This window comes from Mesitornis unicolor, unplaced genomic scaffold (genome assembly GCF_000695765.1).
Source record: "Mesitornis unicolor isolate BGI_N332 unplaced genomic scaffold, ASM69576v1 scaffold22353, whole genome shotgun sequence".
Lineage (NCBI taxonomy): Eukaryota > Metazoa > Chordata > Aves > Mesitornithiformes > Mesitornithidae > Mesitornis > Mesitornis unicolor.
The window spans coordinates 36,418-53,735 of record NW_010174295.1 but is presented as its reverse complement, the minus strand read 5'-3'; the positions used below and the strand labels follow the sequence as shown (position 1 = coordinate 53,735).

Sequence of the window (17,318 nt, the reverse complement as noted above, 5' to 3'; positions counted from 1 at the left end):
AAGACGTCTCTCTCCTCCCTCCCCTCCTCCTTTTTTTTGCCTGTCACAGCTATCTACAGAGGTCTCCAATGCTGCATATACACAGTGTGCAGCAAAATAAGCTAGGCTTGTCAGCTTCCCTTCTTCCCTCGGATGTTCTTTCTGTATCAGGAGGAAATAAACTGTGGGGAGGGACACTTTCACTCCAGCACTGAAATTTGGTGCCTTTTAGATGCCCTTGTTTCTAATCTGCTGACAACCAACCCACAGCTGCTTAGTAACCTTGTTCTAGAGTTTTGGGGCAAGTCTACTGAACACCATGTGGTGGTCTATGTTCATGTTCCCCATGGTTATACTGGCCTCTTCTCCCCCTAACTGCCCTTCAAGAAAATCCAGATGTACCAACTCATGAAGAGTATTATATTATCATGAGTGCAGTGCACTTCTGCTTTCACTGCTACTACTGCGAGGGTACTGTGGCATGAAAATGTCTTATGGTAAACCTACTCTTCAAGCAAAAGTGCAACACTGAAGCTCACACAGCATTGCCCGAGTTAGCATTTGGCCATGGATGGGAAGAGCTTAACCTAGGATGTGTCAAACCCTTACCTACGTTCCCCAGAAAAACCTGACAGACCCAGGCCATTTCTACTAATATTCCAGCTGGTTCGCTTAATGGTTAAATACCTGTATCTGATAAAACAACCAGCCCTAATTTTGTAGGAAAGGAGAGGCCCAATGTGAGAACTCTAGGCACAGCAGTGATGCCCCCATTGATTTCCTCTCAAGATCACATGCCATCTGAAAAAACTAAGGCAGCCCTACATTTGATAACTGGAGAAGGACAGAAAGACCAGACCAAACCAACGTGAGAGAATAAAGTACTTTCTTTGTCCTGGAAAGTTACAGAGGATAACACTATCTCCTATAACTCTACAAGCGCATCCTCGCACCCTGTGGAAGGACTTTCTTGGGAGAGATAGGATGGTGGTGAGGAACAGATGGGATGGACACATGGGATTTGTATTTGATTTCAGCCAATCCAGACAGCAAGTAGCAATTACAGCAGCATTTTGGCTAAATGAAAACTGGCAAAAGAAATGAAAACCAGGCACAGTTCCCATCCAGAAGAGGGGGAGAAGAAAAAAAAAAGATACTTCCCTTATTAAATCCTCCTGTCTAGATGCTTTTTTAAAGGCTGTTTGACTACATCCTAAAAGTTGAGAAATTCCTGCAAAAGCAGAACTATGAAATCAGCCAGTGACTAACTTCTCCTGGAATGCTCAACCATGGCTTGCCAAACATTGGTGTCACCATTTGATTCAGCATAGGAGATAAATCCTAAAATTAAATGTCTGGTATCCCAACTTTGTTAACAAAGGTATGTTTTTCATACCTAATTAATTTCCATGCTACTTGTCCTGAGCTGACATTGCTTCACAGGTAAGTAGATGCCCAGGGGGCTTGGCCCACTCAACTCTGCTTGGCCGCAACACTTTAAAAGTGTAAGTGGCCTCCAACTACTGCCTGCCGCAGGCAATCACCTCACACAGGTAATTACTAAGCAGTAGATCTGCAGCAGCTTTTTACACCAGGGCCTGTTTGCAGGCACACAGAGTTCACAGTAAATCCAAGTCAAGATCACCTACCCCTTCACATCTTTCTGTGTGTGTCATGTGAAAAGAGAGTTGTACTACATAGAACAGCAGACTCATAACTTCTGCATCAGAGACTGGCTTGTGACTCCTACACCTTCCTTCTCCACATGTTGAATAGTTCCTGTTTAACTCTAGGATATATTACTCCAGGGACATGTAGTGTGAACGGACCTATCTGTGGTCGTGGGACAAGCAAGGCAAAGGAGATGGCAGGGTTACAGCAAGACTCAATGTATCCATGATACAAACTCTCAGGAGAGGGAACAGAAGAATTTAAACCTCTTCAAGAGACCACCCTGCTCACAGTCATATTTGCCATCTGAGTTTATCACCTCATAAAATTCCTAAGAATTAGGCCTTTATTCTAACACTCTCCTATCCCAAGAACATGTGAAGTGCTTCCAGACTCTATGCTCTCCACATGAAGTGGTGGGAGAATAGACTTTCAGAGGACTACAGTTACATGAAGACTCCCTCAGCCTTAAATATCATCAGAATGACCTGACCAAAACCCAAGAATAATATGAATTAGGTGCTTTAAGTGCCCTGTGCTATAGATCAGACAAACACAGTAAAAAACCTTGGAGTTCATGCTTTGAACTCTAAGGCTTTACTGAACTGAACAGACTTCCTCTGGGTAACTTAAGAGAGACAGTAACTTCCATCCAGAGTGAGTTTTTCTCTGGGAAGTACCTTTTCACCAGAAACTGAATCTGGGATTTGGTAACAATAGAAATTTCAGGCAGCCTATGAGGAAAAATAAACCAACACAACAACAAAACAACACAAACAAAAAACCCCAAAACAAAAAAGCACATCCAAACCACCAACCTGAAATGTTTACTTGCTTCTGATTTTCCTCATATAGTCAAGAACAGTTGTAACTAGACCAAAAGCACCACCTCTACCCTACCACTACCACCTAGGTGGTAGCCACAAACTTTCTTGTGCTGCCAACATATAGAGAAAAAAGGTGTTTTGATAAATCAATGTGAAGTTTTGCTAAGACTAACTTCAAGAACTCCTCCTGTCAGTATATGCACTTAAGAGTGGAGTCAGACGCAAGGATAGGGCCCCACTCTGCTTATGCGAAGGCACCACGCCAACTTCAGTGTAATGGATATTATAGTATTTTTGAGCAGTACACTGGGAAAGGACACATCAAGGAAGATGGGACACACAGTTCAGCTTCCAAAAAAACAGACAGGATTGAAATAGAGGACTTGAGTAGTGAGGCACAGAAGCACTGAAGACATGAAACATGAAAACTGTAATGTGCAAGAAAGAGAATAACAAGAACTACAAACAGGATATAAGGAAGGTTCCTTGTTAATTCAGGTAAGCATAAGCAAGAACCTGCACCAACCTGAAAGACACTGACCATACGTAGACTCCTATTTGTGAAATATGACTTTGGTACAACAGTTGGAAATTTTTGGTGAGGGAATAGCTGTCTGGTCTGTTCAGTCTCTTGGTAGGGAGATAATGAGTAACTTCAAACTTCTGTCTCCAAGGAACTTGCATACTTGGGGAAGCCTTGAGAAGCTGGACATTCCTTCCACTGAGCAGACTGATAGGGTTCAAAGCATATTTCACTATAAGCTGTGTTACTATAGGGTGGAAAATATTAATCAGCTCGAGCCATCTAGGGAGACTGTGGTTATCATTAAGAATATGCGGGATACTCATACAAGAATTCTTTTCCCCTGCTCACTGGACAAGCTCTCTCATAGTTTATCTGCTCCAACTGCATACTCTTGAAAAAAAATAGCTAGACTAAATGAATACTTTTAACTAGAGCTAAAGGTAAACACTTTAACTTTGGAACTTTGCCCTAATCAATAGTAGCAATGTCCGTGTCACATGAGAGTCAGAGAATGGAATATGGTGCTTATTGCAGTCAGCAAATAAGCTAATTATACTTAGCCTGCTTGAAGAAGGGGACAAGTGAGGTCTGGTCCACCCACGTATTAATGCAATCATCATTATCCTTATCCCTTGTTTGCTTTGTGCTTATATTACCAAAAAAACTTGTCACAAACGGAGGGTGCTACTGACCCCTTGTGGAAGAAGCACTCATACATTTCAGGATGCACAAATGACAGTGGGGAAGTCAGCTCAGGCATAAGTTTGTCTACTTACCTCCCTCAGATTTCTTTTTAAAGAAAATTCAGTTGAACAGTGTTACAGTATTGTGAAGGGTGAGTACATTCCCACAGGTGTATTTTCCTGATTTTAGGCAATTCTGCAGAAATTAAGTTTTGTATTATCTTCTTCAGGGCAGTCAAGCAAGCCTCAACAAATCCCAAGTAGTAGATTTTATACTAGATTTCCTACAAATTAAAGTCTTGCATTGTAACAGAATAAAACTTTTACATTACCAGCTACCGTAGTTCTCGATTTCTAATGTAATTTAAACTAATGTCAATCCACCACAGCATTACTTCCTAAAAACTGCTTTTAAAAAAAACAGTATTTTCTGGATTGCCTGGACATACTACTCTTATCACTGCAAAGGGAACAATTTAAATCCCTAAAGTAACTTTCATCCAAAAATCTTTTTGTAAGCATCAAGAACAGTTGATAGGCTTCATTCTTTAAAGTAAAAGGTTTCCAAATGCATGCTGCTTTGTTGACTTGAATCCGACTGCACAAAGCGCAAGAACAAGATCTTCAGAGATACTGGTTCTGACTAATGGAAGTTACCTTTCCATATTGTGAAAAATCAAATCTGAAAAGGAAGGCTATCACTTTTTATTCAAATGCTGCTGCTGCTTTTTCTTCCCTAAATAAAACAGTATACCCAGGAAGAATCAGCCTCTGCATTTAACTAAATGTCACATCTGAAGGAAATCTCCACAGAGTTGCAAACAGATGGCTGCATTATTTGATACAGCTGGAATTTGAACAAAAGTGTATTAAAAAGAAATCATATTATACAGTCTTTATATTATAAAATACTATAGGAATTCTATTACACAGTATGAAGCAGCCTTCTCAAAATCTAAAAACATTGGAATTAAACACCAGCAAAGACAGCAGCTTTCATTAGGGACCATGACTTAAGTCCATGCCAGTGCTGTTACCATCACTTTCAATAAACAGGTACACAGAAGTATGTGAATTGCTTCTAAGTCCCAAAGCAAAGAAGTGGCTATTTAAAATGTATTTTGACAATTTGCATAAATTGTTTTCAAATAAAAAAACCTCACTCTTTATAATGTATCCATGAAGAACCAGAATTTTTTGAAGTTTGGATTGCCAACCTTCTCAACAAACAAAGTCTGATGCACTTTTAAACGTCATACGTCAACTAACAGCGTTACCGAACATTTGTTCGGGTATACAATTTTCTAATTCAGTGGTGAATTCTACAACTAAGAACGAGGAAGTCAAATGAGACATCAGTCTCTTCCCAACGATGTGTGCACAAAAATCGGTATTAATTCAGTCCAATTACGCTTTTAAACCAAAGTCAGCATACTTCTTATATAATCAGTTTTATTAACCATAAAGTACATTAGCATTTCCTTTGAAAAGCTTAGACCTCGCTAAGCAGTTTTAATGAAAGCAAATATATAATGCTACCTGCATACAGAAATCCACTACATTCACACAGACAACCTTAAATTTCTCCAATAAACAGTCATGTCAAAATCTACAATTTACTGAAAATACAAAGTTTTTAACAAAAGCAAAAATGTTCCTGTGGTTCAGTAAAACCTGTTTTCTAATATGAAGAGCTTGCACTCAAAAAGACATTAAGCTTGGGACAAAGAAAGTATTTCCTAGAAGCTCAAAATGAGACAAACTTTTAAACTATGAAATGGCATGCAAACATACAGATTTGTTGCTGATTATTTCTCTCTTTTATAAAAGACTTACTGGGCAAGAGTAAAGCAGGTATTTTTACATGTTTGTTTATGCAATGACCTCTCCCCTGACACTAAAAATGTCACATACAGAACTTTTTATCAGCTGTCTGTCACAAATGCTGCTTCTGTAAATTTGAATACTATGCCCTTCAGACCCTCATGACTGGTGCAACAATCAACCAACTTTCTGAAAGCTTAACAAAATCTAAATTTGCCCATTTTGCTTTACAGAAAGTATACACAAGTTTATAAATCCACAGCAGGGGTATTACAATTATATTAACATCAACTCATCAACTGGATTCAAAAGATGCTTGCATTCTGTAAGGACCCTATGGCTGCTGCCCCTTCAATAGTTCTATCAAGGCACTGTACAGTCATTAAACCTCCAATATTCTCCAAGATGTGCTGAAGAACATTGTGAACGTGCTTAAGTTGTTTAAAAAGCCCTGAGTCAGAACTTTCATATTTACCACAGGCTTGACTACAAAAATGGCACGTACTAAAACTTCTGCAGATAACAGTTTTGCTTTGTCAACACAAACAAAGTACGAAATAAAAAGACAATAGTATGAATTCCAGCAACTTATGCAAGAACGATATACAATGTACACTGTGGCAAACCCAAGACTTCTATTGTAAGCAATTTATACAGTCAGTAAAAAACCTTTGCAATGTATTCAGACATCAAAACTGATGAAAGCAAAACAAAACAAAATGCATTCCCCACCCCTTCCCAAAGACGAAGAACAACTACAGAAGAATTCAGTACTTTGACAGAAAGGAGGTAGCACTGCTAAAAGTTAGGCTGTAGTGTCGTTGGTTTTAAGTGAAAACTTGACCCATGCAGCACAAAGAACAGGACAGGCTCATCGGTTCACCAGCTGCTACTGGAAGAGTAAAATTAAGTTTCTGACATTTGATTTTGTAGAGGAAACTTAGATCGCTAGCTTAAAGCAGCTTCTTCAAACAATTCAGCATTTACACAAACTGCAATTCTGCAATTAATACTGCTAAAAATACGTAGGCATATGTAAAACTTCATCTCTAGAAAATATCTACACAATAAGGACTTGAATCAGACTATTTTTAAAGACCATTTAATGTCTTTAAAAGAAGCTAAAATACCAATTGTAAGACTATGCTAACAAGGCACAAGTACTTGTGCAAATCTGCTATATCCTCACCCAGTCCAAGTTAAGAACATCACCTCCTAATCAAACTTTCACATTTACAAAGTAACTTGTTTATTCTCTTGCCAGTCTAATTTTCAGTATCCACTTCAGCAAAAAGGGATTGCTCCAAACCCCCGACACACAAGTGCACCATATTACAACAAATGGAAAGCGGGTGATAATAGCCCAAATTTTGAGAAGTGCCATATGAACTTGGGGTAAGTGACAGTAGGTTTGGGGAAAACAGTCATTCACACAAAAGTTAACAAGCTACAACTATTTAGTATATGCTGTTAGCCTTTTAGGTTGTCTTCATACTTTAAATCACTCCGTACTAATGTGACCATTTATATATTTTACTGAATTGAAAAAATGAAGTTTTTTACTTAAAAATCTGAGCATACCTCACATCTGAACAATATATATTATTAGGTGTGTTCTTCATTATTCCGTGAAAAATTGAGATATTAATCCAATTTAATTTAGAAACTGTTATTCAATACTGGGGGATAATAATAATAAAACTTGCAAATCTTACATTTTGTAATTTTACAGTATATTAGAGATAAATGCCTTATTGATTTCTCTCTCATTTTCGCTTTGCTCCCTACTAACAGTGACAATAATAATGAGATTTACACTTTCATCTTTTGCTGAGGACACAGGCACAATGACATATCCTCAACTCTCCTACTTGTTATGATCCCCTCTGGCTTTCAGCTGAGCTTGTTTTTCATCCTTCAATTATTTCGGTGTTTTCCAATTAATGCACATTGCACAGATGATACCAGACTAAATGGAGTGAATGAACTTACTAGCTTCCTCAGCAACACTAGTTCACCTTCTGCACCAGAATCCAAAGACAGTGTGTGAATGAATCTCTATATCTACTTCCATAAATGATAACGGATTTGCAAACAATTTTCCTTATTAAGTTTTTTGAGAGGCAAGCACTGTATAGCCTTCCCAGTAAGATACAGCTCTTTCCCCTGTTAGTAAGAGGCCTATATTAGTAATTTAAGCATGTTGGTTAGCTTACCTAGTTGTTCTAACTCAGCTGTTCTCATGGCACCATGACAGCATCATGTTAAATCCCTGACATACTTTAATTTCAGCTGGCACACAACATAGCTCAATGAATCCAATCACAATGATAAGCCACAGCCACACCCATCTGGTGTGACCACAGTACAGGCTACAGCTGCTCCTATAGCAATACCTTCAGCCACTGCCTCTATTTCCACAGGACCATGATCTGAGTGTTATACAGTAACCAACAGCTGGAAAGTACAAGCCTAATAGAGCACTTACCTACCTATGCTACAATCTCTGCCTCCTGCACACAAGGAGTATTTAACATTCGACTCCAGTTTCCCACCCAGGACGCTTTAGATTTGTTCTTACTCAGCTGAATTACTCAACTGATGTAAAGTTGAAATACTTTCAAGTAATTCTGGCTTGTTCCAGTGAAAAAGAATTAGGAAAATGCCAATTGCTATACAGAGGTTTCAGTTTTGAGCTGTATTATCATGAAGAAATTCACTATGCTTTTGTGCTGACAACAATTTATAGAGGTTCCCCTGAAGAATAAATAGGACACAATATTCAAAATATATCTAACCAAAGCCAGAGGAAACACGTACAGATCTGATTCACTACAGAGTAATACTCAGAATGGACTGTCAAATGGCATGTCCTACTATAAAATTATTTTAATAGGAAGACTGACAGGAAACTGAAGCCTACTTCAACTGTCAAACATGCTACATAAAAAAAAGTCAGACTTAGTGACAGGTGTATTGGCCAAATGAAAATTGCAGCAAACGCTCAGGTGCACTCAGCTTAAGTAAAAATAGTCAAATGCTGAACTGAAAAAAAGACTTAGATTGAAAACTTTCCAAAGCTCCTTGAAATCTTGATATTTTTTAATAGGAACCCAAGAAGCAAGAAAAGAGATGGCTATTTCATATGGCCAAAAAGGCAGATATACAGATTATATAAAAACAGGTGACTACTAGCATACAAAACAAAACAGACAACTACATTGACTTCAGATTGCGTCCAATGAAAAAATACTGAAAAGAATGATGAGCATTTGCAATTCTGGATCAGGATTAAAGATGGCTATAGAAAGGCTGTGCACTACATTATAACATGTGCTATGTTAAAAGCTACTCTACATACATTTTTCCAATATATCACTGTAGTTGTTTCCTGGAAAACTCCATTCAATGTTTAAAACTGACTAGTTAAAAGTTCATCTATCTTTACTGTTTACTGGTAATATTCTTCTGGGACTTTTGCTACTATTTGCACAATTCAGGCATATCAACATAAGCTTCAAATGACTAAGGTCAAGTTTCTGAAGAGGTCACAATTTTATGCCTTTACCCTTACTTGGATCTTCCTCTGAACTGTCCCTTTTGCCACATTTATGACATACGCAATGAGAATTAAATGAGAAATTAATCTTGGCTTCAAGTAAGGCACCTAAGTGACTCCAGCATGGATTTCTTTATTGTTCTGCAGAAGCATATCCAAATAAAGTCTGCACAATGGCAAAAGGCTACATAAGCTGTGCACTCAGAAAACTGCTGAATCACTGAGGAGTAAGCACACACATTCCTTTCAGCTACAAGGGATCCTTAAATCAGCATACTTTCTTCCATCCAAAAAGATGGAAGGACGTAGTTGTTATCAAAATGTTAATAGTTTGCAGTTCCCGACAGTAGCCTTTGCAGGATCACCTCTTCATGCCACATCAGCGACAGCTGCTTCCCTTCAGCCAACTTCAACTAACCTAGGCATAGCTCATGAAATTCACTGCTCTGTCAGCAATATCTTCATTTGCAGTATTGCCTGTTAATGTCCACAGATAAGTCCTGGTGTCAGCACCCAACTTAGATGAATAAGCAATATTAAATCTTCTCTTTTGCTGTTGACACTGTTTGCCTGGAGACAATAAAACTAATTTAAGAGAGGACATCCTGCAAAATCTCTAGTTTTTCCTAATTCACAGGCTCAGATTTTTTAAGTGGCCCCGCATACATATACACACACACTTCATATATGCTCCTCTACAACTCATCAAATTCCCTCATCTGAAATTGATAACTGACCCATTGCTCCAATGTTTTCCTTTCCAGTCAAGTTAAAAGCAATTCCATCCAAAATCATGTGGCTAGCAGAATTAAGAAGTTCACTATTTAAGTTAGCTTGAGCCTGTTAGACTAAAGTGCAATTTTGGGAACATAATATTTCTAAATAAGATTTTTCTTTTTACTGTTTCCTTCCCAACCCATCCTTTGCAACAAAGGGCACAATAAAGTTAGAATTACCTTAACATTGTATTTTGAGGTCTGATCCTATAGGATTAGATTGATATTTATTACTACCATGTACACATTTCGTACTGATTTTGCATTACTGCATATTTCAAGATGGAAACTACTGTGAATAATAACTGTCACAGGAAATTTGAACATTGTTCAGAAAAGCATAAAACAAATTACTAATTATTTATTTGATATTAACTGACAATATAAAAAAAAACCCTTGACAACTGACAAACATTAAAAAAAACATGAACGAAACCAAGTAAGATTGTCCCTTTACACTTTAAGGGGAAGAAGACGACAAAGAAAATGAAAAAAAGACTGCTTTAAATTAGCTTAGATGTTTATCAAGAGTAAAGCTAAAAGCTGACTGTTCAAATACTGTTCTCTTATTTGGTGTGTTCACAGTCTTTAAACAATTACCATGCAATGAACCTGTGCTACAGTATTAGAAATGTTTTCATCAGAACCCTTTACTGCCTTTCACACTGATGGAGATTCAGACCATCAAAATGTCCTTATTGTTTCATAAGCTAATAAAAGACACCAGTTCCACTGCTCAATACAAAAGGATCCTTCGTTCAATCGCCTTGCGGCATATAGGGCATTCACTCATTCGGTCTCCGCAGAGTTGACATGTTCCATGGCCACAGAGAAAGATCATGTTCTTCAGACGGTCCAGGCAGACAGGACACATAGTCTGCAAAAGATTTTGACAGGTTACATAGTTAATGGCAGTAGAGATACAGTACTGAGTATGCAATACATAAATTATTGAAATTTTACAATAAATACGCCACCTTAAGCATATTGCCATTGCACAACGCAGCCACTAACCTGAAAACTAGGTATTTTTTTTCTAAATCACATTTTTACTTCACACTGACTTGAAATAATTGTGCTTTTCCTACCCCATCATTACATAAAATCTATGCAGCTTTTTTTAAAATATGATCCCTTTAAGTAAGGCTATCCAGCAGTAGACTGACATCACATTTTCAGTATCATTACCCATGTTTACAACATTAAGCCATTCTTCAATGTTTCCCTTTATGCCATGTAATCTTCCGGGAACACACACAACACAAACACCTTTATGTGTGCAATGCTGGGGCAATCATTCATCAATTTCTTCTCAGGGTACCTAGCCACTCATATACTTACCTTTAAACACCAAGCACTGAACACATGCAGAAGTAATAAAAATGCTGCATAATTAATATTACACATACAGATTCAATACTGGTAATTCCAGCCCTTGCTCATCGAAGTTATCTAGCTTTTCAACCAAAAGAACATCTCAGGTATAAAATGAAGAGCAATTTAATAAATCCATGACCTTCAGTTACAACAGTAGCACAGCAAACTTTTAAAATCAGTTTCAATTGCTGAACGTGAAAGTGACAGCCAATGCCTCAAAAAGATCTCCTAAAGTTCTTCAACAGAAGAGTTCATTTTGTACCAGGTCACCGAGGAACAATATCCTTCATCTTTTGGCACACGCAGAAATTGAAGTTTTGGTAAGGCATGTTCCTTCACCATAAACATATTGCAGCCATATTAGGATTTAATTTATAACCATTTATCTAAGGTTAGTGAATGAATAGATATTATAACGGATGATAATTGTTAAGACCACTCTGTAGTCCAACAAATCAAATCTACGATGTCTTCAGATCTGAGACACACTACTCATATGTAACACTTATAAATGTTGATCTCATATATAATACGAAATACTGACGGGGCTCATATTTCAAATGCAAATTCATTTTATCACCACTTTGCACCTGTGACTTGTTGTGATGACCATACTCATCACTAGGGGTTCACCTCAGTTTGTTCATTTCATGAAAGAGAGGATCCACAGCAGGAACCCTATTCAGTAAAAGCCTTAAAGCACACCTTCTATGTAAGCAGTAGGTTTTACTTCCTAGGTTAATTAGCTTTGTGAATTAAAAAAAAAAAAATAAATCACCATCAGTCTGCTTATGTAGAGTTTTAATTGGCATGGCATCTGGCCAGATGCCTGTTTTAATTTCCAGGATACCAGTATAATGGTCTAGAAGGAACGTAAAACTTCCAGACAAATTCTCAAACTAAAAATTAGCAGAAGACCAACTATCTGTCAGTGAGTCCTGCTAGTTTTCCATTCACACCAAGTCATCACCTTCACATCCCAAGAAGGCAATCAGAGCACCCCTCCTCCAGTAACCTACAGTTTTCAGGTGTCAATGAAACTGCTATTTCCAACAAATACACAGCTGTCCTGTGACAAGTGTCTATAACCTGATAGTATTGACATGATGTCCTTTGACAAGGACTGACAAAACAAACCCAAATCTCATCTTTGAAGAAAAAACTTGTAGCCTTTATTCTATGTTTTTAGCTTATTTGCTTTTGTACCTAAAGAGAATGTCAGAATTACTGAAGTTACAAGGGTCTGTTTCTTTCCAACTGCCATGCCACCATTTGAAAGAGCAAACATTCATCGAGGGGTTCAGAATTTTTTTTTAAAGAAAAACTTTATCCAAACTCCGTTACTTTTGATTATTTCATTCAGTGAAGTACAGAAATCCTACCATTTTAATTTTACATATCTTTTCTGTGACTGCATGCAGTATTAGCAAATTGTCCATTTTCTCCAGCTTAGTACAAATGCAAAGTATTTAAAATACATTAGCTGTTTAATTTCTTAATATGATACTATTTTAACATTTAAATTATTTCACACAGTAGCAAAATTCAACTGGCAGGAACAACCAAGCTTCCTGTTTGCAGGAACTATACCTGTTCTATGTGAGAACTACTTCTTTGGATAAGTAAAAGTAGTCTGAAAAAGTGCTTATCATACCTTTAAAAGTATAATTGAGTTTGCAATTAAAATCCATTTTTATGACTAACAAGGTCTTTTAAACTGCTTGAAATATCAATTCCTACTTACTAAAAACAGTTTTCCAACAATATACAGGTGCACAGTGACAAAATAAATTTATTTTTAAGGAGAAAGAAAGTGATGTAAGTATGGTGAAGGAACATGCATAAGATTTTAGACAGATGATGGTGATTATGTATGAAATGGAGTGAAGGCATTACAATTACAGTCAAAAGGGTTCACATTCAGGGAATTCCTGAAGAATGGTGTGGTCATCAGATGTGGGAGATTCTGTTGACATCAGCATCACTTCTGCTTGACACCAGAAATGGTTTTAAAAGCTTGCTGTACTAACATATTAGATTATCACTGAAGGTATGAGTTGAAACATAGGATTATACCTGCTGAAAGAAAACAAATTACTTTTAAGTACAAAAACATCAACGTAACCTGAAGACCGAACTGTTAAAGCACAAATGAAAAGAATGCACAATTATAGTGAAATGCTGTGCATCATTTTAAGCACAAATTTAAAAGATGCAACAACTAACTTTAACCAAATCCAACTGGCTACTCGCAAGTATGATACACAACTTGCCCTGTCACAAGACTAAGCAGAAAAGACACTAAAGAAAACATGAGTTTCAGGCCAGGATGCACATAAGAACCATCAGAACCAGCTTTCCCTAGTCAGAGGCACTGAATAATCTTCAGTTTTATACTCATTCAAAATAAATTATCGGTCAAAAATGCATTTCAAAGCAAAACAGAGCATTTAGATTCTCAAAGCATTCTGACATTAGATCTTTCTTACTACTGCAAATATGAAAACCAGAAAATAAAAAGTAGAAAGCGACATATAAATTAATGATTCTTTTCTCTCTAATACAGCATAACTTTCTGATATTAGAAAGCTTCTGGCTAGCAAATCCCAAAGGTAAGACCAAACTGTGGAGAATAAAAGAGTGCCTAAGAAAAACTGAAAAAAAACCAACAACCTGAGATCACATCTATCAAGAAGAAAAACAGTAACAAAGTAGTTTTCCTTTCATGTCCCTACACACAGAGTAGTACCATGCCCAAATACAACTCCAATCTTACATAAACTCCTAAAATAACCACAAAAAATACATCTGAAGAAAATACTTCCATTTCAGCATTCATCTGCATATTTTGCATATATGATTTTAAATGCCAAAGCAGTAACCTTATCCTTTTCATCCAATGTTAAAAAGTAAACCAGAAGCTACACAGTAGATGTAGGATATTAGAGATATCTAGAAACTCTAGATGTTACCATCAAGACAGACGTGCATTTTTCACATGACAATTTTTAATTCGCATGTTCTTTTACAAGCAAAAACTACAAAGGCATCTATCTTGAACTGGGTATTTGGATTTTTACTACTGGGGTGTTGGCCAAGTCTCTCTACAACAGGAACAGCTCTTCACAGACACGCCAATGAGGTTAAAACTTGACAGTGTATCAGCTCCCAGATTTAAAGCATTTAGAGATATGGGACCTAGAACTGGCAACCTAAACACTTTAGTTTCAGCTTTTATGCACATGGACAGCTAAGAGCAACAACTACCAGGACTAGGTGCAATGCTGCCATCACTGAAGTATTACTGGCTGCTGTAATAAGAGGAAAAGGCAAGTAATACAGTAAGAATGCTTCTCTGCTTCCTGTATCCGTGAGAGGTTTCTTCCAATTGTGTTACGCACAGGGAAGCCAAAAATACCCCATGTCCTTTAACTGCTGAAAAATCTCAAAATCAGATTTTTCTTTGTTCAGATGGAAAAGAAAACAATTTAGTAATTTAACACAGGAAAGTGCTGCATGTAGATGACTACTTAAATGCTTCTGATGGAACTAGTGTTAACAGACATACCAAATTTAAATAGCTAACTGTCAGTTATTTGAAACATTACTTCTAAGTTTTCATTAGGTTTCTAAATGGCACGTAACTTAACCAATGAATAATTAATACAATCTATTGCAAATCTGTATAAATTTCCTCCTGCAAACACTATGCATAATTGCAAAAGACAAACCTTACCATTTACATTCCAAATATTCCAATTACATGTACAGTACTTTCAAAAATTTAATTTTGCAGCCACACAATTTTTTGAAGAATGCATAACCTATCACCTTCACACATCAGCCACTGTTGAAAGGCAGCTCATAACAGACAAGTAAAGATTCGGGGAAGTACAGAATAGTGAAGAATGTCTACTTTTGTTACTGTTCTGTGAAAACAGCTTCTGCTGTACCTATACACTCAGGTCAGCTGAACAGGCAGAGAACAAACTGACTGGGCAGAGCATCCTTTTCTTAGTCACACCAACACAGGCTCTCTAATAGATGGATTATCAAACATGAGCACTTGATTTGTTTTTTAAAACCTGTACATAGAAGACATACAAGCCACATCACATTAAAAAAGTATTGGTTATTTAACTAAAATTTAAGACCTGAAGCACTTTACCGTGTTTTGTTTTAATAAAAGAAGATGCTTTTTCAATTATTTTAGTGATTCATAAAATTTTACAGCTTTTACCTGTTCCTTAATGTCTTGTAACTGTTGCTGCAGCTTCTGTACATCTGCATTGACATTGGTGTTGTCTTTGTCTTTCTGCAAAACTGGAATGTTTCCACTTGCTGTAATTTAGAGAAAGTAAAGATACGTAATCACGCATCAATCTATTAAATAGGAATAATTATTTCCAGTGTACTAACTACAATTCTCAGTTATCCGAAATAAAGCTGGTAAAACATATTTGATAATCTATTTAAATTCACTACATTACTGCAGCTCAATTCATAAAGAACTTCTGAGTTTAGTGGCAATGCTTCTTTGACAAATACTTCAATAATGATGCTCAAAATGCCTGCAGCCCCTTAATATTCTCAGACTTCTTATTTGCCATGAAGTTTCTCCAGTAAATTTTTTTGCACATGTAAAAGATAAAGCCAAATCTTTTCAACTGAAAAGACTTTTTATCCACACAGTTGATTCTATTTGGTGTTCAAAACTGCGTGTTTAGGAAATATTTTGTCCAAAATCTGAACAAGATCAGATTAACATTCCTGAATTTGACTGATTCAGGAAGTAATGTTACTATAAGAAACAGGAAAAACTGAGAAGTATTTCAAATGACAGATTTTAAATTTCCAGTATATTAAAAATCTGATTTTAAGGATTATTATTACATTTACCTATTTAGGAACAGACAACAATGACCTAATATTCCAATTGACATAAATTCAATTCAAACACTGCAGACCGCACATACACACACAGAATAAATTCAAATCATTCATATAAATTATTCAGAGAAGTCACAAGAAGTTTAAAAGCAGGAGATGTAAAACTGAACAGTATGTTATGGCAGTTGCTTGTACCTAGATGCAAATTCCTTTATCAGTCAGTTTTAGAAGCGAGAAAAACCCCAAACATTTACTTGCTCATTTATACAATTACAGTCTTCAAGCTTTTGCTCCATAGGTTATTAATAAGTGGCCAAGAAGTCATCTATGCTTCAGCTTCTACTCCAGATGCTGGAAGCAATCCTTCAGTGTAATGACCAGTGTCACCATCGCATCTGCTGCTACCCATGTAGAAAGTAGTGCAAACAGCAAATGGATATCTTGCTTAACACTGTTTTTAATTACACTTTTCTTTAAACAGGAGAAGAAAGATTTAGGTCATTTAAAAGAATGACAATAAGAAGTTGGTGGGGGAATGTGTAAGAGTATGGTTTTGGAGTCACTCACAAATATCATCAGTGGTATCTTCTGTACCTTTCCCTCCGCAGCACATTATGAAAGGCACTCTTCGCTCGACCACTGCCCGACACTGCACACATTTCTTCATCAAGCTTGCACAATCTGAGAGGACAGAGAACAATATCAACTCTGAATCCTGCTATTTCATTTTCCTTCTTTCCTATCCATGAGCTTGTTTATTCACAGTAACTACATAGCAATGCCATAAGAGATTCTTATAATACAAATAGCTATTTGTGTTCATCTTCACATCATTTTCTGCAAATCACACCTATAAACAATGTCTTGTTTGTGACTCAAAGTAGACCTATTCTGTTTATGTCAACGTATTTCAAGTGAGCAGGTTCCTCTTTCTCCAAATGGATGTCTATTTCACAAGAACTACAGCAATTAAAGAAGTAAAATCACACACAACTGAGACCAGAACTTCCAAGAATGTCTCAACTACTTGCTTTCTTCTTTAAAACAAAGAATCTCTTTACTGTCCTAATACTCCAGGGGTAAACAGGTGTGGCTCCTTATCCTTATAAGAGTAAACCTGTATCTTCTTATATAAACCTAGAAAGGAAGCTGTAATTCTTCCACAAAAGGCAAATGATTATGTCTCATAAATCCAGACTTCTTTAG

General features: G+C 36.8%; 1 protein-coding gene across 1 annotated transcript in view; it reads right to left on the bottom strand.

Moving 5' to 3' along the window:
• Positions 1 to 10,289: 10,289 nt before the first annotated feature.
• The window catches only part of MIB1 (mindbomb E3 ubiquitin protein ligase 1), a gene marked incomplete at its 5' end in the record, with an annotated part of 40,388 nt that continues 33,359 nt past the window's right edge, over positions 10,290 to 17,318 (bottom strand). The window contains 3 exons of the mRNA XM_010181001.1: positions 10,290 to 10,722; positions 15,463 to 15,563; positions 16,680 to 16,793. Coding sequence (XP_010179303.1) covers positions 10,582 to 10,722; positions 15,463 to 15,563; positions 16,680 to 16,793 — 356 coding nt within the window. The remainder of the gene's footprint in view (positions 10,723 to 15,462; positions 15,564 to 16,679; positions 16,794 to 17,318) is intronic.